This window comes from Microtus ochrogaster, chromosome 16 (assembly GCF_000317375.1).
Source record: "Microtus ochrogaster isolate Prairie Vole_2 chromosome 16, MicOch1.0, whole genome shotgun sequence".
NCBI lineage: Eukaryota > Metazoa > Chordata > Mammalia > Rodentia > Cricetidae > Microtus > Microtus ochrogaster.
In genome coordinates, this window is record NC_022018.1 from 50,315,045 (window position 1) to 50,342,002 (window position 26,958).

General features: G+C 36.9%; 1 protein-coding gene across 2 annotated transcripts in view; it reads right to left on the bottom strand.

The window, feature by feature from the left end:
• The window catches only part of Nup153 (nucleoporin 153), a 47,339-nt gene that overhangs the window by 8,904 nt on the left and 11,477 nt on the right, over positions 1–26,958 (bottom strand). Inside the window, exons 3-17 of one of the 2 annotated variants that reach the window (XM_005355108.2) lie at positions 24,333–24,581; positions 23,679–23,818; positions 23,471–23,599; positions 20,749–20,865; positions 20,602–20,646; positions 20,460–20,513; positions 17,803–17,949; positions 15,441–15,487; positions 14,915–15,029; positions 11,729–11,866; positions 11,144–11,239; positions 9,775–9,859; positions 7,761–7,883; positions 4,764–5,372; positions 373–564 (exon numbers count right to left, since the gene is read on the bottom strand). In XM_005355108.2, the coding sequence (XP_005355165.1) occupies positions 373–564; positions 4,764–5,372; positions 7,761–7,883; positions 9,775–9,859; positions 11,144–11,239; positions 11,729–11,866; positions 14,915–15,029; positions 15,441–15,487; positions 17,803–17,949; positions 20,460–20,513; positions 20,602–20,646; positions 20,749–20,865; positions 23,471–23,599; positions 23,679–23,818; positions 24,333–24,581 (2,286 nt within the window). The remainder of the gene's footprint in view (positions 1–372; positions 565–4,763; positions 5,373–7,760; positions 7,884–9,774; positions 9,860–11,143; positions 11,240–11,728; positions 11,867–14,914; positions 15,030–15,440; positions 15,488–17,802; positions 17,950–20,459; positions 20,514–20,601; positions 20,647–20,748; positions 20,866–23,470; positions 23,600–23,678; positions 23,819–24,332; positions 24,582–26,958) is intronic. The other variant, XM_026782995.1, reaches the window with a different exon arrangement.

Sequence of the window (26,958 nt, forward strand, 5' to 3'; positions counted from 1 at the left end):
TACTGGCCTATGCCACCCATTTGTGCTGAGAGTTCTCTTGTACTCAGACATACTCAGAGGCTAAATGATTTAAAGTAAAGTCCTAAGGGTGTTAAGTTTTCAGTTATGGAAGAGTCAAGTTCATACCCCAACCTGGAAATTGAGTAACACAAAATTCCTTACCCAGATACACAGATCTTGACACTAAGATGCAACTAATTTGATTTTACCATCATCCACAAATACAACAAAAAAGAAATCAAACAAAAAAACCCAAGGACCATGTCTCATTTTCCATAATTACTCAGAGAATGGGTTCCTTGAAAAACAAATCTGCCCCCAATATATTCACTTTTAACTAGGTATTAGAGAGCTTCTTTGCCAAGGCCTTACCTTTAAACTCTGACTTTGTGCCTGGCTTTGCACTTTCACATGCTATGCACTTGGTAGAGTCCACTTTATTTTGCACTAGGCACACTTCACAGTCCCAGCTGCCCTCAGGTTTTTTGAACTTATCCAATCCTAGACAGCCTCCAGAAGACAGAGAGTCAGAGGCAGGGCTGCTGTTTGAGGCAGATACCGAACCTAGAAGCAATGGGAAAACTGATGAAAAATTTAATTTATATTATCATACCATCTTTGGGTAGCCCTGGACATCCTGGAACTCACTCTTGTAGTACCATCCTTAATGACACCACTGACTACACATTTTTTTTTTCAAATTTCCTTAACCCTTCCTATTAAACCATACACACACAGCCAGAAAGGGAGCCTTATATTGTTCTAAATAGGACAGACTTCTCATATTTCATTTAACACTGCAAATGAACATCTTGCTATAACCTTAGTGAGCTTACTCTTAAATTCAAGTTTGAGCTAATCCCAGTTTATCTGCTTAAAATTTGGGACTGGGATAATGGTTTAGTGGTTCAAGTGCTTACAAACAAACGAAAAGACCACAGTTCCCCTCTGAGATCCCTGAGAATTATAGGCATACCCCACCTGTAATTCCAGCCTTGGAAGGTGAAAACAAGTGAACCTTAGAGCAAGTTAGCTAGCAAGCAGACTAATCACATTAGCCAGCTCTGTGTTTTAATGAGACCCAGAATCAAAATATAAGATAGGGAAAAAGACCAGGCCACCACAGACACCCATACCATATACATGTACACAGCCCACACAGACACATGGAATGAGAAAAACAGGTAGGCTATATTTTCACAAATTAGGGGCTAACACCTGGGGAGATGGCTTAGTCAGTCAAGTACATATCTTTCAAAAACAAGAAACTTGAATTTGACTCCCAGTAACAGCATTTAAAGAAAAAATGTGAAAAATTAGGGTTTTTAATGACTAAAGGGCAGGGTTTGCTGGCACATGGCTTTAATTCCAACACTCCAAGAGGCAGAGGTAGGCAAAGCAGCTGAGTTCAAGATCAGTCTGGCCTCTGTAACAAGTTTCGGGCCAGCCAGGGCCACACATGTCCTTAATAATGTCCAAATTCCTTCAATTATTACAGACATGTAAAATACAAGATGTAAATTTCACACAAAACACAAAATGCATGGCCATCTACATTGAAATTATTTGAAAAATAATTTTCCCACAGACCAGCCCCAAGTCTATTATTACTTTTACACATTCTCACTAGAAGCTATTTTACAGGTATTTATTAACGTAACTGAATTATAAGACATAAAGATTACTAAAATAATATGAAACAAATATGCTCCTGGTCTAAAAGGGAAAAAATATATAAACAAACATATGGTAGGTAACACAACCAGCAAGTGACAGATCTTAAGTGTGCAAAAGAGGAAGAAAACAGAAAGGAGTAAGACAATAAAGGTAATGACCCACTCAAATGACACTGGAAAAAGGAATCAAGGTATGATGTATAAACCAGAGCCCAGATACAGCCATTTATCCTTGGGTCCATCTACACAACCTCTACCTGTTCATTCTCCCATAGTCATGGAAACAGTCTCAGCAGTTTTAAATATGTTCTATTCTCTTTTGCTAGCAAAATTGCTGTCTGGTGTCCGTCACTGATCCACTACCTACCTGACAAAGTATCTCTCACCTTCAGTGATGGTTTTAAGCACTAGTGTAACCATTTCCTCATCTCTATCTGCAACCCACACTTCCCTGCTTTATAAGCTTATCTAGAAGGCCCCAGTCTTTATATTTCCCAAGTACAATCAATCTGTCTGAGCCTTCTGCTATTGTTGAGCTTTCTCATTTCTTTTCGAGAATTTCATGAGTACAATGTATTTTCATCATATCCACCTCTCCTATATTCCAAGAACTCCCGTGACCTCCACCCACGTCTAAAAATGTATGTCCTCTTCTATAGCTGTTATATGTAAAACACACGAAGCCTTACCCACATGTTCATGACTGTAGACTAACCACTTGGACATGAGCAACCTATCAGGGGGCTCATAACTGAAGAAAACAGTCTCCCTCCCTCAACAGCCAAAAGCAAACAGGAACGGGACCTCATAAGCCCTTCTCCCACTTGTGCTGGAATGTTGGCAGATATGCATGGTCTTGTGCAGGTCTTATGCATGTCACTGAAGGTTCATGAGTACAAGAACCCTGTCACATCTTTTGCAGTATTCTTCCCAGCCTCATCATCTTTTCTATGGATAGTTAGTTCCCTTACTAAAACACTTAGTCTTGGTCTTATTCTAGTTACCTTCTTCAGAGATTATTCTGCCACAGTGTTTTTCTCTATATGGTTAATCCAAGTTCAATGTTTGATTTCTTCCAGGTCCTTAAATTAGCAGAGTTCAGCTTGGAGCTCTATCCCTTAATTGACTCAACTCACATCTACTCACTTGACTTCAAATATCAAACTATTTCCTATGATCTCCTCAATCTACACCCCAGCCCTAAGTAAGGAGTTGTAGTCCCTATGATGTAGCCAAAGGCCTCACAAATATATCTGAATGCCAACTTCAGCAGTGTGAAGTTAATCTATCTTTAACCATACATTGTTCTAAATCCTCCCTTATCAACTCCATCATCTCATTCCTTATCACCATTATCTGCCATTACATTACTCATAATCTTAAGATGCCTTTGCAAACTCTGCTGCCTTGAAGTACACTGTTCAGAACCATTCCTAATTCCAATTCTAGGGGATCTGATGCCCTCATCTGACCTCCATGGTACACATACATACATTCATGCATGCAGACATACATGTAACACATACAGGCAAAACACTCATAAAATAAAATGAATAAATCTATAAATAACTTTAAAAATAAAGTTTAAGCCTAGAAACATGACTCAGCACTTAAGATTGCTTGCTGCTCTTTAAAAGATTTTAGTTCCCTCTAAATCTAATTCCATGGAATCCATTACCATCTTCTGGCTTCTACAGGCTAGCACACATGTGCTTATAAACACACAATTCCCCCCCCCCAAAATAAAATGAGGGCTGGAGGCAGAGGCAAGTGACTTCTAGTTCCAGGCCAAATTTGGTGTGTGTACATGTATGTGTGGTATGTATGTTATGTTTGTATCAAGTTCCAGACTAGCAATGCTTACATAGTTAGAACCTCTGCTTACATAGTTAGAACCTATCTAAAAACTAGTAAGAAAAATATTAAAATTTGACCAAATCATCCCTGTGCTGAAAATGACAGGGCATTGTGCCCAGAGTAAAGCTGGTGTCGTTTTCATAGGATTCCGTTGTTCCTGCATATATTTACTTCCTGATTCAAAATTTCATTAGCCATCTGTCAACTCAGAGTTCTAGCTTCCTGCATGCCTTCTGAGGTGAGGAGACAGTGCCAGATGGGAAGAGTCAAATATTTTGAATGAGGATTCTGATAGCTCGTTTTTGACACCAGAAGAAATTAGAAATAGGGGCATGATTTAAGAGTTCAGGCAAGGAATCTGGTTAGTAACAGATCCCCACATTACAGAATACAGCTAATGTAATGTAATATAACAAAAGCAGGAGTCTTCACTCCTAACACAAACATGTTAATTACTATTCATATTACCACATACTCCCAAACAAATTTAAAAATAAATCAGTAAGCCGGGCGGTGGTGGCGCACGCCTTTAATCCCAGGACTTGGGAGGCAGAGGCAGGCGGATGTCTGTAAGTTCGAGACCAGCCTGGTTTACAAGAGCTAGTTCCAGGACAGGCTCCAAAACCACAGAGAAACCCTGTCTCGAAACCCCCCCCCCAAAAAAAAGAATCAGTAATTCTAACTTTGAAAAAAGGCCTCAAACCAAATTCCATTTCTCTAACCAAGCTAAGAATTTTTCATCAATTAATTAAATTGCAATCACTGTACAAACTGGTAGACAGCACATGGCTACAGGTAGCACCCACCAATAATATTAAGAAAACAGACACTAGCATAAAGCATGACTGCCTAGCTCTTAAAGAACCTCCTGTAAATGACCACTCCCCATCCTCATTTCTACAGACAAAAGAAGACAAGGCATGAAGGTCTGAGAAAGACTACCCCATTCTGAGAGCTTTCAGTTATCTTCATTTGTCAACCACATCAATTATCACAAAGAGAAATATTCCCAATAACAGTACACAAAAAGAGCAGGTATAGTATAGTATAGAATGAACCAGTTCACAACGTATTCTAAGTGAAAGGGTAGCCTAATATTAACCACAAGGTGGTTTTAAAAAATTAGGATGTAAGAAGAAATGTTCCATCTGCAACCGTTTAAAACACCAAGATTGTTACTGTTTCAGTTAAGTGAAGCACAAAACTATTCCATACAAGTGTAAAACATACCTGGTTTCTCAGACATACAGGAGACACATTTATTGTCTTCGGCCTTATTACAAACACAGCATACTGGACATTCCCAAGATCCCACAGGCCTTTTGAATTTATCTCCAAATCCTAGTGGACCAGCGCTCACAGTGCAGCTAGAAGGGGAAGCAGTCACAGGACTTTCTGAAGACACCGCCAACGTGAGGACTCGCTTCACACCAGTGCCAGGTTTGGGTGTTTCACAGGCTACACATTTTACAGCTTCAGGCTTATTTTGTACTAAACAGGTATCACAATCCCAAGTTCCTACTGCTGGTTTAAACTTATCTCCAAAGCCTGTCCCTGATGTAGAAGCTGGTTTGTCACTTTTGCTTGGTGTCCCAATTCCAGCCTGTTTAGCAGTTTCTTTCGGTGACAGTTTAGCTGCTTGACAGGCTATACACTTATTGTCTGTGACTTTGTTCTGGAGGAGACATGTGTCACACTGCCATGATGATCCAGCTTTTAAACTTTCTCCAAACTCAATTCCACTAGAAGAAAAAGTACTTATGGCTGGTCTTGTATAAACCACTGGGCTTGTAGTGGTGGGCTGAACAGCAGGAGAATCAACCTTTGGTGATAAAAAACCTACAGTGGGGAAATAAAGGAATGTTCTTTTAAAATGAGGCAGTGGACTCTGCTAATCAAAGCATTAACTGCAATATTATGGGAGGAAAACATTTATATTATCACCAAGTTAATACCATCCAAGAACTACTAAGGTTTTTGTTGGTTACTTACACAATCATATTTAATCTGGGTACATATGGTACTTAAACCTACTTAAAATTCTTTAAGTATAAGAACAGATCATCTTTACACTACACATCACTTTCTCCCTCTAAAACTTTCTAGTCTGATGTTCTCGTTTGAACTTACTGTCAGGTACCACTGCTGTCCACATTTTATTCTCCTCTCTGCAGCAATGAATTTAATACTCTTCTTAGCCTTCCTCCTCATTCATCCCTTGTAGGTACTCCCACAGCTAAGTGAAAATGACCTTAATATCTGTAATCTTTGAGTGCTGCCTAGTCTTAATCCATTGCTGTGGGAATCTACCCTCAATAACTCTAGCTAAGTCAAACAGGCATTAACTATCTGACAGAAGTTCCTCCAACGCAACAGGATTGTAAGGATATTTTGTTATACCTCACTATCTAGCTGAGGTCAACCTTGAGTGCATCACCTCCTGCCTCAATCTCTTGAGTGTTGGAATTACATTGTACACCACCAAGCCTAGACAAGGATTATCTTTAATTGCAGTAAACTTTAAAAAGGCATAGTTTGATGAAAATCCCAAAGATGTGGCAAACCCTCTAGGCAGGCCTATATATACAAAGTGATTAAGATCCAATCTACACTCACAAAGAGGAATTTTGGTGACATAAACTGAAGTCAAATACATGAAATCTCTCTTCAATACAATTTCAGAGTACTTTTATTTTGTTTATTAATGTTTATTAAAGGTATATTTTGACAACCAAGAAAAATATTCACATGGAACTATGGGTTAGAATGGTAGGGTACCTTTCATTAAACTGATTCACTGAACTACTGACACAGTGTCCCGGAAATGTCTTTATTTAAAACCTGTAATATACCTTTCACATTACATACACCATCAGGGATCTAGTTTTCCAGCTATTAGTGCCACGGAAAAGAAGATTGGTAAAGGTGTCCCATTGATATCAAGATATTAGCCAGCTGGGTATAGTAGGGCACATCTTTAAGCCCAGCACTTAGGAGGCAGAAGCAGGCAAATCATTTTGAGCTTGAGCTCAACCTGGTTAGTGTTTCTAAGCCAGCCAGGGTCACACAGTGAGACCCTGAATTCAAAAAAAGTAAAATAAAAAACCCAGTGAATTGCTTTTAGCCTAAAGGGAATACAATCCACGAACTTCTGTATACTTCCCATGATTAGCAGTTCCCTATCAGTTATGAGTTTAATTGCAATCAGTAAGGCTGGCAAAATCACAGTAGCAATTTTCTGGGAGCCACTACATATTCTTTTTCCTTCCTTTGTCAGATTTTACAAATTCCACCCAAATGAAGACTCAAATTTTTTTCTGTTTAAAGTTTAATTAAAGGGGACAAGATTATAAAGAAAAGTGTAGCTCTAGATATATGTGTGGTGAAAAAGTAACATAATTGGTTAATTCTAGTCCATGTACTTTGAAGTTCAGCCATACTTCGCACTATCTATAAAGGAAGGAAACTGAACCCAAACCACCTAATCCTTTGACCCTTGTTATAAAGGACAAGGTTATTTTTTAAACCTTAATCCATTATACACTGAATACACACATCTGCTGAGTAAATATGCATTCTTTCTGGGCTATTAGGTTACCTTATTTAGAAACAACCTTACATCTATATACTATTCATTACAATTCAAACTTTAAAATTTCTCTTTAACCTCAAACTGAAAAATGTATTCCTATTTAATTTCTAGTCATCCTCTTCAAATTACCTGTTACCCTGACCTGATCATTACATGTTTTTATATGTAGTCACTCAGGTATAATATATTTAAACTATATCTGAGTACATATAAAAATGTTAATAAAAAAATAAACATTGCACTAACTACTAACTTTCAAGTCTTGAGCATTATCCTTCAAATAGATAACACTTTGGCATACCAAACTAGAAAATACTGTGAGATGGTAGTCCAATGCTCTCATCAGAAAAAGGCATGACAATAAAAAAAGACAGAAAAGGGTGGCATCTTCTCTTTCAATATCCACAACTTAAAGAGATAGATTTCCCTGTTCATCGATTCCTTGAATGACAAAGAACTAAGTGAAGGTTTCTAATACAGTTCTCATTAAAGAACTGACACGGTACAATATCTACAAGAATCACAAGTCACCTTTCTATGCATTTAATGTATTTTTTTAAAACTTAAATTTTAACAACATTCATGACACTGTTAAGTTTCAATAGAGATTTTTACAAGGGCAGCCACTCACTTACCAGGGGTCTTCAGAATGTCTAGAACACTTCCTTCTTTCAGAATCTTTGCAGGTTTCAAAGGGTCCTCACAAGTGGCACTTCGCTTCTTATAGTTTGAACTATTCACTACAGTGTTTTCTTGAGCTGTAATTTTTAAAATTATAAAAGTTATTAAGCCAAGAAAAAATACCAGTGGATTAGTTAAAACAATTTCAAAAACAACTTTTTGATTAGTTTCTAAAACTTTGAAAGTCACTGCAATTAAAAAATAATGGACAAGTAAAAAAGAGCAGAGGTAATCTGCCATTGCAAAAGTAAAAACTATTTCTTACATTGTACATTCCCTCAAGCCCCCACGCAGAGAAAAAAAAAACTATCAGCCAATGAGCTCCCTCCCTGGAAGACAAACTGAAGCAAGAGCCATATATTACAAATGGGAAGTTTGTCCAATACCTGAAACAGATCTGATCAATAGCAATTGAAAAAATCTAACCAAAGTCATTTTCAACTGGTTTCACACCGAGAAACCCATGCTATTATTAAAAATATCCCTGTTGTAGTAAACTGTGGTAAAACAGAGCAGAAAATAAGATTTATATATAGAGATTAGCAGCTGCTGATAATGGCTGGATAAGTGATTATCACTTTGCTTTCACATTCAATAATCATAACTTTACTGATTTTAGTAAACATAAGGCAAAGTAATTTTTACTAGTTTTAATATTTGTATGCTTTGCCTACAAATATGTATATGCACTATGTGCATGTCTGGCATGCATAAAGGTCAAAAACAAGTCAGATCTCCTGGCAAAAGAATTAAGAGATGGGGGCTGGAGAGATGGCACACAGACAGAATATTGTATACATAATGAATAAAAAAAAGAATTAAGAGATGGTTGTAAACAGTCACATAAGTGCTGGGAAATGAACCCAGGACCTCCGTAAGAATAGTCAGTGCACTCAAGTGATGAGACAATCTCCAATCCTCTAAAAACTAATGTGGCCAGATGTGGTGATGTACAGCCTTAACCCCAGCAGTAGAAGGAAAACACAGAGGCAGAGGAACAAGAATCTCTTTGAGTTGGAGGCCAGCCTGGTCTACACGGTGAGTTCCAGGACAATCAGGGATGTACAGAGCCTGTTGAAAAACAAAGTGTCAGAATAAGTGACCACCTAGCATGAACAAGGACCAGTAGAGGTGGGTGAGTGAGGAGTGGGGGAGGAAGGGAAGAAAGGAGGGAGTGAGGGAGTAAGGGAGGGAGTAAGGGAGGGAGAGGGAGAGAGAGGGAGGGAGGGAGAGAGAGAGAGAGAGAGAGAGAGAGAGAGAGAGAGAGAGAGAGAGACTCAATCAAGCCATTTCTTCAGCATGGAAAACAGGAGTTTTTATGACTTAATGCTACTCTCCAGCCTCATGAAAAGCACAAGCGAGTCCACTGTGCTTCTGTTCCTATCCCTGTGCCCCGTTTTCTTTCCCTTCTTGTCTAAATTATCTTTGCTCAAAACTCTTGACCTAGAGATCTCAACTCAGATGTTTTCTTATTTCCCAAACACCAAAAACCACCACTACCACAAAAACCTGTTTTAATGATCTGACTAATTTCATCACTCATGATGCAGTGTTTCTTCTGTTCAGAAATGACATATCACTTATCTGATGAAGCTAAAAATGCATAAATAAAAACGTTTATGAAGTGAAAGTAATCAACACACAGGTTCACCACAACTACAATGTAAATAAATCTTCGGATTGTACTAAAATGTGACAAAAAACTTAATACCTTATTCTGCCTACCTATAGTGAAAAAATGCAATATCATGACCAGTTCACCATAAAGCAAACTCAACAGTTAAGTGTGACTCACTATAACAAAGAGCACTGCTGGAATAGCTTCCACTGGTTTTTCAGAGCTGATTTTCTTCAAATGTAAATACTTTCAAGAATGTCCAATGGAGAATTTGAAATGCTCTTCTAACATAAGGGTTTGTTTGTGGTTTTGTTTTTTGATAAAGATTGTGAAACATATTTTTCACTTACCTGAACTACTTAAAATTGGTTCTGAAGAACTATTAAAACGAGAAAGTTCTGTTTTTGCAACAGGCACACTAAATGTAAATCCCATCTATAATGAGAAAAGATATTTTAAGGTGTCAAAATATCATGAAATAAAACTCAGCTTTACATTAATCAAAGGGCATACTAAATTTTACTGATTATAAAAGATAAGTTTTTCCTATTTTGCAATTCCTAAATTTAGAACTCATGAACTAAATAAGTACTGAGTACCTTGATGCATGGCTCTAGTCCCATATCAGGGAGGCTAAAGAAGAAAGAAGTACCTGAGCCCAGTTTGAAGTCAGCCTACACAACATAACCAGATACTTTCTCAACTAATGAATTGAAAACTGTATGTAGTGAATAAAAAAATTATATTAACAGCACGGCATGTAGTTTGACAGCATCTTAAATTCTTATGCATTTTCTTCTTTCAAAGCATTGCATAAAACATTTAGGAGATCTTAATCCCCAGGTCCTGGACCTTTGAACACCATCTTACAAATATGAGGTTTGGGAGACAAGGATGCAAGAAAACTACATTTACCTGTAATGTCTAGCTATGACAAAAAGAAATAAATAAAATAAAAAACAAGCATACAGCCAAAAACCTGAAAGCAAGCCAAGTGTGGCCTCTGATCCCAGCACTCAGTAAGCAGAAGCAGGTGATCTCTGTGAGTTCAAGACTAGACTAGCCTATATAATGAGTTCTAGGCCAGCAAGGGCTACATGGTATGATCTTTTCTCAAAAAGCAAAACAAAACCCCTAAAGACAGTATGTAAAGATGATATATATGATGGAAATTTAGTCAGCAGGAACATTAAATGTATATATTATTCTTACCCAAATAGTTCCCAATTACAAAGAAACAAATATATACTGTATAACAATAACCCAAACAGAATTTTCAAGATTAAAAGTGATTCAGGAGATTTTAAATGCAATGATGTAATTGCTAAGGTCTTTTCATCTAATCTATGGTGGATAGCAATTAATCAGCATTATAGGACTCTCTGAAGTTAACAAGGGAACCCCAACTATACACTACATCAAAGTCATGTTAAATTTCTAGAGTATAAATGAATGCAAATGAATGTCCTTCTTTGGGAATAACTGGAAAAATGCTAATGAAATCAAAATATGTTCACTTTAACTGCACAAATGATACAGAAGAAAATGCACACACACCTATCTAAACATGCACTAGAAATTTCAAAACACCTATTTACTGTATACTGAATTTTTAACTTGAAGAAGTGTTTGACTACCAATGAAATCTTAGGTTTGATTTAAAAATAAAACACTCTGGCTTTGGAGTCAATCTTGAACCGCTCTTTTTTGGGTACTTACAGACGTTGGAGGTAGCACATCTGCCTGCGTAGACTTTACAATGGGAGATGAAAATGTGAACACAGGACTGCCAGTGCTGCCCAGAGACGTCTGTGCCTGCATTTTTTCATAGTAGTGAGAAATGACACAAAAAGAGATTATTTATGAATGATAAAATAGACTTTAAGAAATTATTTCAAAGAAATAACAGCATTCTTTCCACTTAAATTTAAAATACTTTTGACTTCTTAAAACAAAACACTAACAACTGCTTTCCTGAACTGGGAACACTGTTTGGAGATCAACTTTCTCACTTTCAGTCTAGAGCATAGACAGACTGTTATCAGATTGGAATAATACCACTGTAAACATACATTTAAAAAAATAATAAAACACCATTTTCATTCCTGGGGTAAGAGTGGACACTTCCCAAAATGAAAAGGGCCCTAGAATTAATTCCCAGCACCAAATCCCCAATATTTTTTCATTTTTCTCTTTTTACTTTGAATTACTGACTTTTACAGTGAAAAACCATTTTAACATAAAGTACTGGATTAAAAGGAATAAGAAAAGAAGTCACTCCACTCATAGAGTGGGGTTTTGTACCTTGTTTGGTAAGGACCGAGAAGAACTGACTGGTGACAATGAGGAAGCAGGGGTCACAGGGGAACTAAAACTGAAGACAGGCAGTGAGGAGCTGCTGATTGGTAGAGAGATCTGCGGCAACACTGGTACTTCCACTTCCTAAAACACAGCATGTTTTGTAATGATGTCATCTTTCATGTCATACTTTTATCTACTTATTTTCAAGGAGAATTGACATAGTTATGAGCAAGTTTTAACAGGAAGAAAGAAAATAGGCCCCATGCAATAACATTAACAAGAGGTCTTGAGTTAAAAACCTAAAGACTTAATTAAATTCCCAGTTGTGCCACCAACTGCCATGTAATTTAATTTCAGCGCCAATTTTATAAAAATGAGAGGGGAGCTAGCAAGATGGCTGAGTAGGTAGAACTGCTTGCTGCAGAAGCTTTGGCAACCTGAGTTCTATCCCCAGAGCCCAAAAGGGAAGAAGAGAACCAACTCCTAAAAGTTGCCCACTAACTTCCACACATGCACCAGCTTCCCTCTCTCCAGCACCCTCAAGCCCTCCCTCTCCTCCTCCTCCCTCTCTCATTCATGGAAGGCCATGAGAATAATTTCTCTTCCCCCCCCCGCAAGTATTTTTTAAATGGGGGACAATGCAATGTCTTCCTCCGTACCACAATTATGGTTCCACTACAACACAAAGCCATACATGGTCTTGGAAGAACAACCATGTACACATGTCCCACTTACCAACATATGAAATATCTTTTTAAAAAGCAAAGCAATACACCATAAAAACTACAAATTGTACCTATTTTATGATCAAAAGACATTCAAAGCTCCAATTTTCTTTCAAGACAGAGACATGTCCGTCAATTCACAACACTCCAGTGACAATCAGAAACAACCTCCAGACCAGCAAGTAACCAAAGACCTTTACGTCTATAATCCCAACTCTCCTGACGGGGCACATAAACTGCCAAAGTTTCCATTCTAGTGCTTGAAAGGAACAGCAGAAAAACTAACCAAGAAAATGATAGAGTAGAAAAACTACCACTTCTGTAACAAGCTATAAAACCTAACACTAACAGACATGGTATTCAACTTTAAGTTAAACATAAGCTGAACTGGAGAGATGACTCAGTGACAAAAAGCACTTTCTGAAGTGTGAGGACCTGAATTCAAATCTGAGAATCCACACAGATCCAGAGGCAGGTGAACATCTGAAATCTCAGTGTTCCTTTAACAAAATGGGAGGCAGAGGCATGAATTCCCAGAACTTTGCCAGGCAACCACCCTGGCATGCACAGCTATGGAAAACAAAGAGACCCAGTCTCAAACAAAGGAGAAAGCAAAGATCAATGTCTGATGTTGTTCTATGACCTCTAGACATGTACCCTAGCACGTGTGTGCCCACATTCACACATACCAGAAAAAAAATTCACTATCAATGAAATATAAGTTTAAAACTTTAAAATGTACTTCTGGAACACACTATGGGTCAATAAGCATACTGAGAAATATTAATTAGAGACAAGTAAGTCAAAGCATTATGTCCCTGGGTTTGGAGAGATGGCTGGCTCAGTGATTAAGAGCAGTTCCAAGGGATCCAGGTTCAATTTCCAACACATAGAGTGGCTCACAACTGTCCATGGCTCCAATCTAAAGAATCCAATGCCCCCGTAAGTACTCCATGCACAAAACACCAATACATGTAAAATTTTAAAAAGCCCTACAGTCTAAAATTTAAATGAACTAGTAAGTTGAACATCTTCTTAGAGGGTAGTGAGGACCTTAAATGAGTTAGCTTGGCTGAAATCACATTTAAAGAATGAAATGGGGAGGGAGGGCTGAAGAGATGGCTCAGCGATTAAACTGGCTGCTCTTCCAGAAGTCCTAAATTCAATTTCCAGCCACCACATGGTGGCTCACAATTATTTATATAGTGGGGTCTGATGCACTCTTCTGGCATAAAGGCATACATACATATAGAGCATTCATACATAAGAAAAAAATAATGAATCTTTTAAAAAAAAACTGAGATAAGAACTGTTTCAACTCAAAAAGTAGAAAATGAGCAAACTCCAGTCAACTTAACCAATTAGTCGCCATCCTCTATATCCAAGCAACACCAAAAATACAATTATTTTAAAATTGTATTTCAATTGTGTGGGGGGGTGCCCACACATATATGCCACAGAGCACATGTGGCAGTTAAAAAAACAACCCACAGAAGTCAGATCTCTTCTTCCACAATGTAGGTCCCAGGATGGAACTCAGGTCACCAGACTTAGCAGCAGGCATTTCCCACCCACTGCGCGACCTCACCAGTCCAAGAACTTAGCCTTATTTAAAAAATAATCCCATAGGGGAAAAAAAATGAATAAAGAAAAACCTAAATGGCCACAAAACACATCCAAAAGTCTACTCCTTCCCATTAGACAAGAAAATGCAAAATAAAACCCACTGACATTTTATAGCTATCACACCAGCAATGAGTCAAAACAAAAAACAAAGTGCTAAGAAGAAAAAGGAATTAAATAAATAAAAGATCCACCTATGATCATGTGAAGTGTTGTGAAGAGGAATACAGTAAAGTCAAACACATTTAAAGACATGTGCCAACCCCTGCAGTCCAACAATCCCATTCCTAGGTAAATATCCTCCAGACCAAACTGCACATGGCAAAGGAGAAGTGTATAAATATTCACCTTAGCACATACTGGGAATCAGCCCAAATGTACCCTGATGAGAGAATGGATTAATTGTAGTAAATCTGCACAAAGGATAAATAGCAGAGAAATTTAAAACCCATCGTTCCATTTAACATGAAGTAACACACTCACAGAGAGAGAAAAGGCTAACAAAAGTGGATTGAGAAAGAGACAGAGAGAGAGAACGTTAACAAAAGCACGAAGTGTTAATCATATGTACATTTGATAAACAAGCAAAACTGTAAGGCAGTGCCCAGAGAGTCAAATAATTTCAATGGAAATTACCTCACACACACAAAAACATGGTATTTCTGTTTTAAGTTATTTTATGCAATTCATGAAGTGGAGGCTCCTAGGTTAAGTTCTGGGTAAGCACATCTAAAGAATGGTTTCAATAGTAGATATTTTCTATCCAAATCTTCCCCTAGCCCCATTTCTGTGGGTCTCGCCTCACTACCACAATTTCAAAGTTTATAAAATATGAGCCTACCTCCTCCTCTGGAGGTTTAGAAGCAGCAAAGCGTGTTCTCTCTCTTCTCATCTTGCCACCTCCAGAAGATAAACCGTTGGCTGCAGGAATACTGAAACTGGGATATGAAAAGCCACTAGCAAATAAAAAGAAAATCAGAACAATTGATATATTATTTAGTCCCAGAAATTGTTAAATGACTATCCAAACACCAGAACAGCTAACAAGACAATCAATGTATAGCAAAATACACTTTAGACTTTTTCTACATTTATTTTGTTCATGTGTACAAGCACATGAAAGCACACAATCATTACACACAAAGCTTGTTAGGGCAGTGAGGTAGATTTGGGGAGTCAATTCTCTATTTCCACTATGTAGGTTCTAGAGATTGAAAACAGGTTTTCAGGCTTGGTAGCAAGTGCCTTGACCTGCTTAGCCACCTCACTGCTCCCCTAAATATACTTTTTAATTTTCTTAAAGACTGTTATAAATATGAACCTTACAAAAAAATAAAGAAACCCAGTTGTATATGAAATGACATTACCTTTCTTGCTCTCTATTTTGTCTTGAAATATTTTTTTCATTTACAGCCTGCAAGAAAAAGAATGTAATGAGGATCTTATTTAAAATTCATTGTTTGCTGGGGTAGGGTAGTAATTAAGATAGGCATGCCTCACACTCAGCATGTGGCTGAGACTAGACTTGAATTTCAGATCCTGTCATCTATACTCACCAACTGCTGGGATTACAGGAATGAATATGCCTGGCTTAAATTTTTCTTTTTTGGTGCAAAGATTGACTCAAAGCCTTAACACATGCAAGACAAATACCTCTACCACTGAAGGCTACATCCATAGCTACAAATTTTCTTAACCTTCTTTATCCTGGAATATGTAAGGCATGCTCTTTGAATGCTAACCAAGAGTTACAACTGTACTATGTATTATAAGTATATATACAAAATGTCATTGATCAAGTATTTAACCAAAACACTAGTACAAAGTTCCCAGTGACCTTGAGAGAGGGGAGGAACACTACTTTCCTTTTAACTATACTAAATGCACAGATAACTTTATAAAGACAGAATCTCTGAGATGCAAATTTCTTGCACTGAAAAGAACTAAGGCTTCCTGTAGAAATGGCCAGTTACAGGAATAGAGAGCTAGAAATGGACAAGACTCTAATTATGTAAAAAGTAAGGTGCTCAAAAATGATAGAGCATAGTAAAAGAGCACTGGAGTCCATTCAAAGACAGATACAGTGGGACAGAATCATCAAAGTAAACAACTCTAACAAACTATTTTAGACTATTGAAACTAAGAACTCAGCTGAAGTAAATCAAATACAGAAAAGAGATTATATAGCAAAGGGTTAACCAATACATGGAGAAAGAACAATGGAATTAAAGATCTACTACAGTAGAATCTACAAACAGCTTCAGGCAGGAACTCGCAATGATGCTAAAAAAGATCAAAAATAGGCACACTATGTCCCACCTGAGCACTAAGAGCCCAGATCTTCTTCAGTGGTTAACCAATAATAACCAGAATCTAGAACCATCCCGGACAATTGGACACTGCAGGACATTCTACAGTTAACTTCTGCTTCTCAAAAATATTCTAGCCGGGCAGTGGTGGTGCACGCCTTTAATCCCAGCACTCGGGAGGCAGAGGCAGGCGGATCTCTGTGAGTTCGAGACCAGCCTGGTCTACAAGAGCTAGTTCCAGGACAGGCTCCAAAACCACAGAGAAACCCTGTCTCGAAAAACAAAAACAAACAAACAAAAATTCTAGATTAATGGAGACTACAAATAATAATCTTGGGACATTTTTCTTTTGGGACATCTGCTTAACATCTAAATAAAACCTGCAGATTCGTGTTGCATCAACATTCCTTCTAGGGTTTGAATATGATTACAATCCACTTTATGAAGTAATATTCTGCCTTCTAGAAACAGTAAAATATTTGTGTATACTGTAATTACATAAACCCTGAGAACACAGAAAGTTATTAAAAACTTTAGGAGAGAAATGATGATGAAAATGTTCTAAAATGGAACATAGTGATGGCTCAACACCTTGTGGATATGCTAAAATCACTAAACGATAAACACAAAATAGTTAAATTTATGGTACATAAAACATCTCAAAAAACCCAAAAGTAGCATTTGAGCTTTGTTTGGATCTTAGTTTAGAGAAGTAGATATAAAAAACATTTTAAAATATTATTTCCATTTTCAGGTGCAGGAGAAATTCAGTCAAAAGATATGACATTTGAAACACCTTTTAGAATTCAGCAACACAAATAAGACAAATAGATAAGTAAATCTAATAAAACTTATCTAGACAATGAATATGTAAAATTTACCCACAAAGATTTAGGATTTATTTGATCAACAAAGTTATTTTTAAAGGTTTAGCAATTCTAATTCATTAGTTAACAGGCATCATATAGACTAGACTATACCAGCAGAGAGGTCTTCTACTTTAAATAACTTTTTTATCTTTTTTTTTTTTTTGGTTTTTCGAGACAGGGTTTCTCTGTGGCTTTGGAGCCTGTCCTGGAACTAGCTCTTGTAAACCAGGCTGGTCTCGAACTCACAGAGATCCGCCTGCCTCTGCCTCCCGAGTGCTGGGATTAAAGGTGTGCGCCACCACCGCCCGGCAACTTTTTTATCTTTATTCACTCCAGCTAATACTAAAAGACTAGTTCAAGAAGAAACAGACTGGTAAAAATTAATAACACAGACAGACATGGTAGTGCACACCTATAATCTAGCACTTAAAAGGTAGAAGCAGTAGAACTGACATAAATGAGGCCAGCCCAGTTATCTCCTGAGTTCCAGCCCAGCATAGCTACATAGCAAGACACTGTCTTAAGAAAACAGAATAAACAAACAAACTCACACTGTTCTTTTTATCTATCCTTTGATTCGTCTTCCTTAAGTCACCAGATGGGGTCAGAGATGGTTTAAAATAGATAGTTCTATTTGTTGCTATGGAAACTGGCTTTGGGGTCATTAGTCTCTGAACAGGGGGATACTGAGAGTCCACCTTATAAGAAAACAGAAACCAAAAATAAACATTTTTATTTATCAGTGGCATATCTAAAAATTTTCAAAATAACTAATGTGACCTAGAGATTATTACGTAGAGAAATTAAATAAGCAGATTAAAATAACAAAAAATGATAAACCAAAGGCATTTAATCTATTAATACGTAAATATACATATATCTAATTCTAAACTATTTTGCAGGACTGAATTTTACCCCAGATTCAATAGCTTTTCACACACAAGCATACATATACCCACACAAAATGAAACTATACAATATTCAAGACAATTGAACAATTCTAACCTTAGACAAGATGACTGTTGGACATGGCTAAAACTTATTTTTATGCATTTCCCCAAACCTCTGTTTCTATTATTTTTTCCACTGAAAATTAAGATTGTTGTTTACAGGGGCTAGAGGGATGCCCCACTAGTTAAAAAGTACTTGCTTCTCCACAGAGGGCTGGGTTTGGTTCTCAGCACTTACAAGGCAGCTTTAGCCTCCAGTCCCAGGAATATGAGGCCCTCTTCTGGCCTCTAAGAATACCAGGCACATACATGGTGCACACATATACATGCAAAAAAACACTCACATTTAAAAAATAACTTTTTAAAAATGATTTATAAATAAGTTATAAAAATTTACAAGTTCCTAAACACATATGCAAATCTTCCTTTCCAAAGTGGTTTATCATTATTTTAAAAAACAAATGAAACCAAAGGGCTTATGTAGGCAGAAGTTTCTGTCCTGCCCTGTCCTGCAGCTGTTCAAACCCAAAGAAACACACAGAGACTTATATTGATACAAACTATTTGGTCTATTAGCTCAGGCTTATTGTTAACTAGCTCTTATAACTTAAAAAACCCATAGTTCTTATCTATGTTTAGCACGTGGCTTGGTCCCTTACTCAGTGAAGCATTCTCATCTTGCTTCCCTCTACATGTAGCTGGTGACTGCAGACTCAGCCTTTCCTTTTTCCCAGAATTCTCTTAATCTGGTCCCCCCACGCATACTCCTTCCTGCCTGGCTACTGGCCAATCATCATTTTATTAAACCAATATTGGTGACAAACCTTTATAGTGTACAAGCACATTATCCTACAGCGGGCTTATAATGTGAGTCTAATTGATAAAGCATTTAAGACTTCCAGACTATGACATGACCTAGCTTTGGGGTCTAAGTAACCAAGTGTTTTGCACATACTCCTTTGCTACACTGAAATAAAGTAAAAGTTTTATTGGTGTAAGATAATTATACTGTGTCCATAAACTGCCATGCAACACATAGTCCATTCACTTAGCAACAGCTGACAACAATGCTGGTTTCTAGGGCAAAGCCTTCGGTAAAGTTCCTATAGCTCTCTCCTTAAATCCTCAACTCAATGAGACAATTTGTTACACATGACACATGACCAATACTGTACTCTGGCTTTTTAATTTCCAGCAACTTATAAACATTTGTAGTACTTTCATTGACAAAAAATGGCACAACCCTAAAATTTTACTTTTCAGATTCAAGAGTCTGAAGAATGTTAACATTTTATATTAACAGCATAACAGAGGCTCAAAGCAGATCCCTCTTACCTAACTACAAACATCTAAGTAACCCTAGGAATTCAAACACTCTTCCAAGGGGAAAGAAAAGAAAACTGTAGCTTTCATCTTTTTAATTATAAAGACATAGTAACTCATTTAATCTCCACAAATAATAATTCATATAATGTTAACTTTAGTAATTACTTTCAGAGAGCTTAATGTTATAATAAATTCTTTTATAAGTAAGGGTCCAGGAATCTACTTTTCCTGGAGGACACTTAAATAGCTATAAATAAAACACAGGAGACACCTCTCCAACACCATTACTAAGCATTAATCTCCCTCACAATAATTTTAAAAGCTAATTTAATCCATAGAAACCACACAAAAAGGCACCAAGACTGTATATTTTATTAACTCCAATATCCTCAACTAGTATTTCAGCTGATGAAAAATATGTACTGAAGCTCTATGATTCACAAGATTTGACATGTTGGATAATAAAATTTCTTCAAAAATGACTATTTCGCCAGGTGATGGTGGGACTTGCCTTTAATCCCAGCACTCGGGAGGCAGGGGCAGGTGGATTTCTGAGTTCAAGGCCAGCCTGGTCTACAACAACTAGTTTCCAGGACAGACTCCAAAGCTACAGAGAAACCCTGTCTCAAAAAACAAAAACAAAACAAAAAAAAAAATTACTATTTCAATGAGGGGATAAATTTATTGCACTTTTAATGACTAACATGTTTAATGTTAGCTCCTCATTTTATATCGATCTATAAATTAAGAAAAAGCTGTAAAGACAGTCATGAACATGAGGACAGAATATGTTGTTCATCCCAAGGCTGTAAGAAAAGTTACAATGCCCAGGGTAAAAATAGCTCCTTTTTCAAACATATTCCTTAGCGACTACTAGTTTATGCACTTGCTAACTGTAAACACAGAGCTGCTGACATTTTTACACAGTTTACCTTTTCTTTTTTGGTCTGAAAAGCTGTGCTGTCTATCCCACTCCTATCAAGAGGCTGAAAAAAAAAAAAATGAAATAGTTTTAGAATAGGTAGGAAACTGAAAAACAACTCTTGTTTCATTAAGATTTAAAAGTTAACGTACAGAATTCAAAGGAGAAGAAACAGCAGATGGAATTCTTTTCGCATCCTGTAACATTACAATACAAAAAGTTAATAAAACTCTAAGACTCTTTCACTAAATTCTAATTCTGCTACATTATTTCATTTCAATATGATTTCAAATTTTTACCGCAAGAGGGCTTGACATTTTCTCTAATGACTGCAATATCCGCCGTGCTGTTGAGCTGGTCACACCGTAGGACTGTGCATTGAGCTGCTTAGCTTTCATCTGTCTTCTAACTGGTGCCTAGAAAATAATAGTTTGTTACTTGCTGCAACAGACAGTTCAAGGTACATAGTTCATACAACAAAAAAATAAAAACAAAATTGTTATTCAAAATAAAACAAGATTATGGTAACAAGGGCTGTGGAATAACTTTAATAATCCGAAGTGAAAAGACAGCATGTAGCTGGGTACTAGTAGCACACACCTTTAATCCCAGCACTTGGAAGGCAGAGACAGGTGGGTCTCCAAGTTCAAGACCAAGACCAGCGTTCCAGGACAGCTAGGGCTACACAAGAGAAATTGTGTGTGCGTGCGTGCGTGTGTGTTTGCGCAGGAGTAGGGAGGATTACATGCACTCTTCTAAAGAAAAAAAATTTTAGCAATATCTTGACCTACATACCCCATTATTTAAATTTTTTTAAAAATTGACAAATAAGACATCCATAACACTGATTATTGAACAATATTTATTTAGAATTAAAGTTATGAATCGTTAGTATGTTTCCTAACTCTTACACTGTATGAAAGGAGTAACCAGTAACATCTGAATGTCACTTACAGGGCTGGAGCTGTCATTCGTAGGCAGAGTACTTGCCTGTCAAGCAAGACATTCTACATTTGATCCCTCAGCATATAATAAAATAAAAACAAGCAACCACAAAACCACAAAAACTCACCAAATTTCAATTATAAGTGTTAGAAGTCTACACTGAGAAAGATTCTAAGGATATGTAACATATTTCTATGCTTGCCCTCTCCAAAAGCATCCATGTAGTCTCTCCTATCTTTAGAGTGTATCATAAAATTAAAACGTTACACCAATATATGAATAAGACTTGTACAGGAATTTCTTTCACATCCTATATAGAGTTACCATAAAAGCCTTGAATGTATTGTATCACTTGATTTACACTTAAGTATTCATGCCATTTGTTAGCTATAAACAATCTTTGTGTGTGTATGTGGGGGGGGTTGTTTGTTTTCTGTTTCTTGAGTTTAATCTTTAGGCTAAATGTAATCACATTGCAAAACCAATGTCAATTTTTTGAAATTTTTATGAAATTCAAAGAACCACAGAAAACCAAGTGCTCTCCTATAGCTGAGCAGAAATGAGTCTTATATGTTCGCGGCCCTCAGTTCAATCCCCAGAACCAAAAGAACCTAGCAAACCCAAAGCAAGCATGTATTGAAACAAATTAAAAACCAGGCATTGCCAATTTCAAAACTTCCTCTCCATCCACAGCTATCACAAAGGAAGTACCTACCAGTCTAAAGACAGACAATGGGATATGCAGAAAAACACAAGTCCCAAACGATCCCCCACTCAAAGTTACCACAACAGAGAAAGGACGAGTCTTCAACAAATGGTACTTACAACAAATGCTCAAATGTAAATCAAATCAACATTGATGCACACATCATACATACCAGACACAAATCAACTCAAAATAAGACAGACCCAAATTAAAGCCTTAAAAAAAAAAACTATGAAATTTTTAAAATAAAACCACTATGGACATTGGGTTATATATAGATAACTTATAAAAGATACCAAAAACAAAATAACAATAGAAAAAAAAATATATATTAACTAGTTATCACCTGTAAAACACACCCCATAAAAACAAACAAAAATATCTCATACACACAAAAAAATAAGCTCTCCTCATTCATCAAGAACACAACACAAGGGCTGGAGAGATTCAACAGTTAAGAGCACTGACTGTTCTTCCAGAGGACCCAAGTTCAATTCCTAGCACCAACATGGCAGTTCACAACTGTCTGTAACTCCAATTCCAGGGGATCTGGTATGCTTATACCAACACATAAAATAAAATTAATTATTTAAGAAAAAGAACACAATACAATTTAAAAATGAGCAACATTTGTAAAAGTAAAAAAAAAAAAAAACCATACTTCTAAAACATAAACACTTACAAAAAACCTGACAATTCTACCTGTAAATCAAGGACACAATACAACTGCTGTAATATTACAAGAAGCAAGCAGGTACTAACACACCAGAAAACATCTGTCTTGTTTATTATGTACTTAATCATATGATGAACAATCTACCATATGTCTAAGGGAAATGAAAAATGAATGTTAAAACTGGGAATATCCAGTATTTTTTCAATAATAAACTACAGCTCACTACCAGCATAAAAAGGAACCAAGGTGTTCAACCTAAGCCAGACTGATACCAATGAACTATATCAGCCCATGTATGACTAAGTTCATTTAACATTCTGAAAAAGCCCTAAATACAGAAAACCTGGTAAGGGGCTGTCAGAGAATGACTGTGAAAGCTGACTGAAAATGGTTTTCAACATTTGGATAGCAGTAGCGACAACACTCTTTTATCACAATTCTAATAAGCTAATATTAAGGCAAATTTTATCATGTGCATTTTTATCTCATTTTAAAGAGTGGAATTGTTATACTTCCTAAAACATGCACCAATCTAATATTCTGTATGTTCAGTTCAATTAAAATGTTCTCATACTCCAAATTATTTAAAGTAACATCCACAGTTCTACCATTAGTAGAAATTCAAGTCTTTTGGGTATTAGTAGTCAGTGTCTGGTAACGGGAAAGTTTATCACCACCCTCCCCTCACACGAACCTGGTAAGGCGTATTTCGCACTTTGTTCTGTCTTACAGCGGCAGCTGCCCCACCGTATGTTGTTTTGCCAGGATAGAAAGGAGAGTCTCCAAGCTGACTTGTTTTAAGAACTGAAGAATTCCCAAGTGACTGCACAGAAACACAGTGACAAATTATAAGCAAAAATACTAAAAACTTTGTGATTATAGACAACAAAGTTAGTACTCACGGTGGAAAGTGTTCCAAAGGCAGACAAGTTGAATGCTGGTTTTTTGGAGCTGGTGGCAGTATGATGTGAGAGGGAATGAGAACGCTCTGCTTCGGGGGACCACAGTGGTGGCAGGGAAGTACTCTTCGAAACAGCTATATCTAAAACAAATATTTGTAATTTGAAGTAACCACCAATTTTAAGACCGTAAGGCCTAGAATTTTATTAAAAAAATTAAAATTAAAACTAAAATTAAAGGAGGGCCAGAAAGATGGGTCAGCCATTAAGAACATGTATTCCTCATGCAGAGGACCTGGAGCTAATTCTCAGCACCTCCAACAACCACCTGGAATTCCAATACCAAGAAATCTGATGGCCTCCTCTGGCTCACAAAAACTCTTATAGGCAAACATATATACATATATTAAAAAGAAATCTTAAAACAAAACAAAACAAAACAAAAACAAACGCCTAAACTAGGAGGAGTGTGGTGCACTCCTTTAATCCTAGCACTGGGCAGGCAGATGCAGGTGAATCTCTCAGTTCAAGGACCTACAGAGCAAGGCCATGGTTACACAGTGAGACCCTTTCTCCAAAAATAAAAATAAAAAATAAAAATCAACATATAAAATGTATCCCTACTGACTACTACTTACTATCCAGTATCAAGAATACCTTTATCAGAAGCTCTTGAAGAAAAACCACTGGTAGTTGAGATGTTATCATCATCATGCTGAGAGGTAGAATCTTTAATTTCTTTGACGAGGGAAAATCCAGAACTGCCAATTGGGAATGCAGAGGACGTGGAAGGCTGACAATGCAACGCAGGGGATTCCAACATGGAAAAATTCAGATGGCTCCGATGAAGAGAAGGCCTTGTTAACACATCTGGATAATTTGAGGCGGTACTGGTCGTCGAAGGTTCTTTAAAAGAATAATAACATTACAAATAAAACTGAGAAAAGACATTGCACTAGTCCATTATTTACCACATTTGCACAATTAATGTCAGTCTGGACTTCAAAGCAAGTAACATACTTTATTAGTAAGATAAGATGTCATCACTCGGGATGTGATATGTGAAAACTGAAACACAACTATGTTTTCCCCAGCTGGCTAAACCTATTCACAACTTTTACATTTCTTGAGTGGGCTACCTTTACACATAATACAATTCAATGGCTAATCTTTAGTCCAACTAGGATACAACATCATTTAGGATACAAGAGTGAAGTGTTTAGCTTCATTGTTTTCAAAAAAGCTAGTGTTTATTACGACCGAAAATAATTTCTTAACCTAACTCTTATTTTCCTCACAAATGAAATGTCACTTTCATGCTCTCTGATTTCAAGAGGCTTCCCTCTTCTCTGTGACACTGTCAAGACATTTCTGAACTTGCCCTGCATTTTTAAATTTTAAACACTGCGCTTTTATTACTCCCCATAGAATTATTCACCTCCCAATTTCACTTTATTCTTCTTTTTCAGAATTTCTCTTAACCATCTTCCAGTATATCTTCAAGAACTATAGAATCATATTTCAAGTTCCAAAGGAAGATTCCCCTTAGAATGGATTTAAGTAGGACCAAACTAGCTCTTCTAATATAAACACGTACAGAACTAGAGAAAACATAAACAACTATTTTCAAACCATAGAAGAAAACAGCACAAGAAAAATCAAGGGCAATGGGACAGCTCAGTTGGTAAAGCATTTATCTAGCACACAAGGACTCAAACCCCAGCATAAAAACAGAGCATAGTGGCAAACACCTGTAATACCTATACTTGGGAGGTTCAGAATTCAAGGTCAATCTTGCTCTTTAAGATCAGCCTGGGATACCTGAGACCCAGAACTGAAGTTCAAGTTGGAACACACGCCAGGTGGTGAGAGAGGGATGGGGAATGCTGTTCTATCAGCTTTGTAAGATGAAAAAGTTCCAAGACAGTGTCGGCAAACAAGGTCTATATACTTAAAACAAGGCCTAAAATGATAAAATTCATGTTTTAACATTAAGAACTTTACCACAATTCAAAAAAATCTTTCTCTAAATATCAAGGTATACCAGACATGGCAATTAAGAATTCTCCAAGGGTGAAAAGCACATCAAGAAAAAGAAAGGTTGTTTCTTAAAGTTTTCTCCTTTTTTTTGTATTTTTTAATTTTTACATCTAATACAATGATAACGCTCATTGTGAAGAGCTTGATTGCCTAGAATAGATGAAAAGTACTTGGTTAAATCCCCAGCATCACAGAGACACAAAACAATCCAGCAGAATACCTCAACTGATTTAAATATAATCTGCTACAAAACATGTTAAGAGAAACATTAGCTGAAACTTAGGAATTAATTGGCATTTAAACATCACAGAACTTGTCTAACATAAGCAATACCCAACACAACATAAAACATGTAAAAATTACTGGGCATGCATTGGGAGGCAGAGGCAAAAAGAAGGATCTACATGAGTTCAAGGTCAGCCTGGTATACAAAGTGAGTTCCAGGGCAGCTAAGGCTATAGAGAGAAACCCTATCTTGAAACAAAAACGAAAAAATCTAAAAATTAAACAAGATGGGGATGTAGCTTAGCATACATAAGGCTCTGGATTCAGTCAACAAGAAAGCCAAAACACACACGCACATACAAAGGTTATAAATATTTCAACTTCTCTATGACTGTATTCATACACACATTTATTATGTTCAAGTCTGTATGTGCACACACACACACCATATTCCACTTGTGGGGTCAGAGGGAAACTTCTAGGAGTCAGTTCCCTCCTTCTACCATTGTGTCCTGGAGATTTAACTCTGGATTCGAGGCAAGTGCCTTAATCCACTGAGCCATCTACCTGAAATGTGTCCTAGGTAGGTACAGGTACTCTAATTATTGTGATTCATCCTAGCAGGTAGTGCTTTTTAGCCATTCTCTGATCCTTGCATCCATTTATCCTATAGGTAAAAGTGACAGGACCATTTCTAGCAGTTATCTACTAAATCATATATGTGTAAGTTTTATTGCTTACAGATGGCTCCTTCCACTCCACACCAAGTAGCAAAAGGCATAGGATGAGACAACCCTAAGATTTACAGATTCACATCAGCCATCAATGCTGTATTTCTAAGACAACTATAAATCATGACAGTATAAATCAGGCAGTTGTCCACAAGTACAACTCATTACTGACTCACTTATTAGATATGCCACTATGGGGTTCTCCGTGACCTAACTCTCACTAACCTAGTAGAGATGAAATCTCAAGAACCAACATTGGGTAGATGGCTCGAGTGGTAACTGTGCTC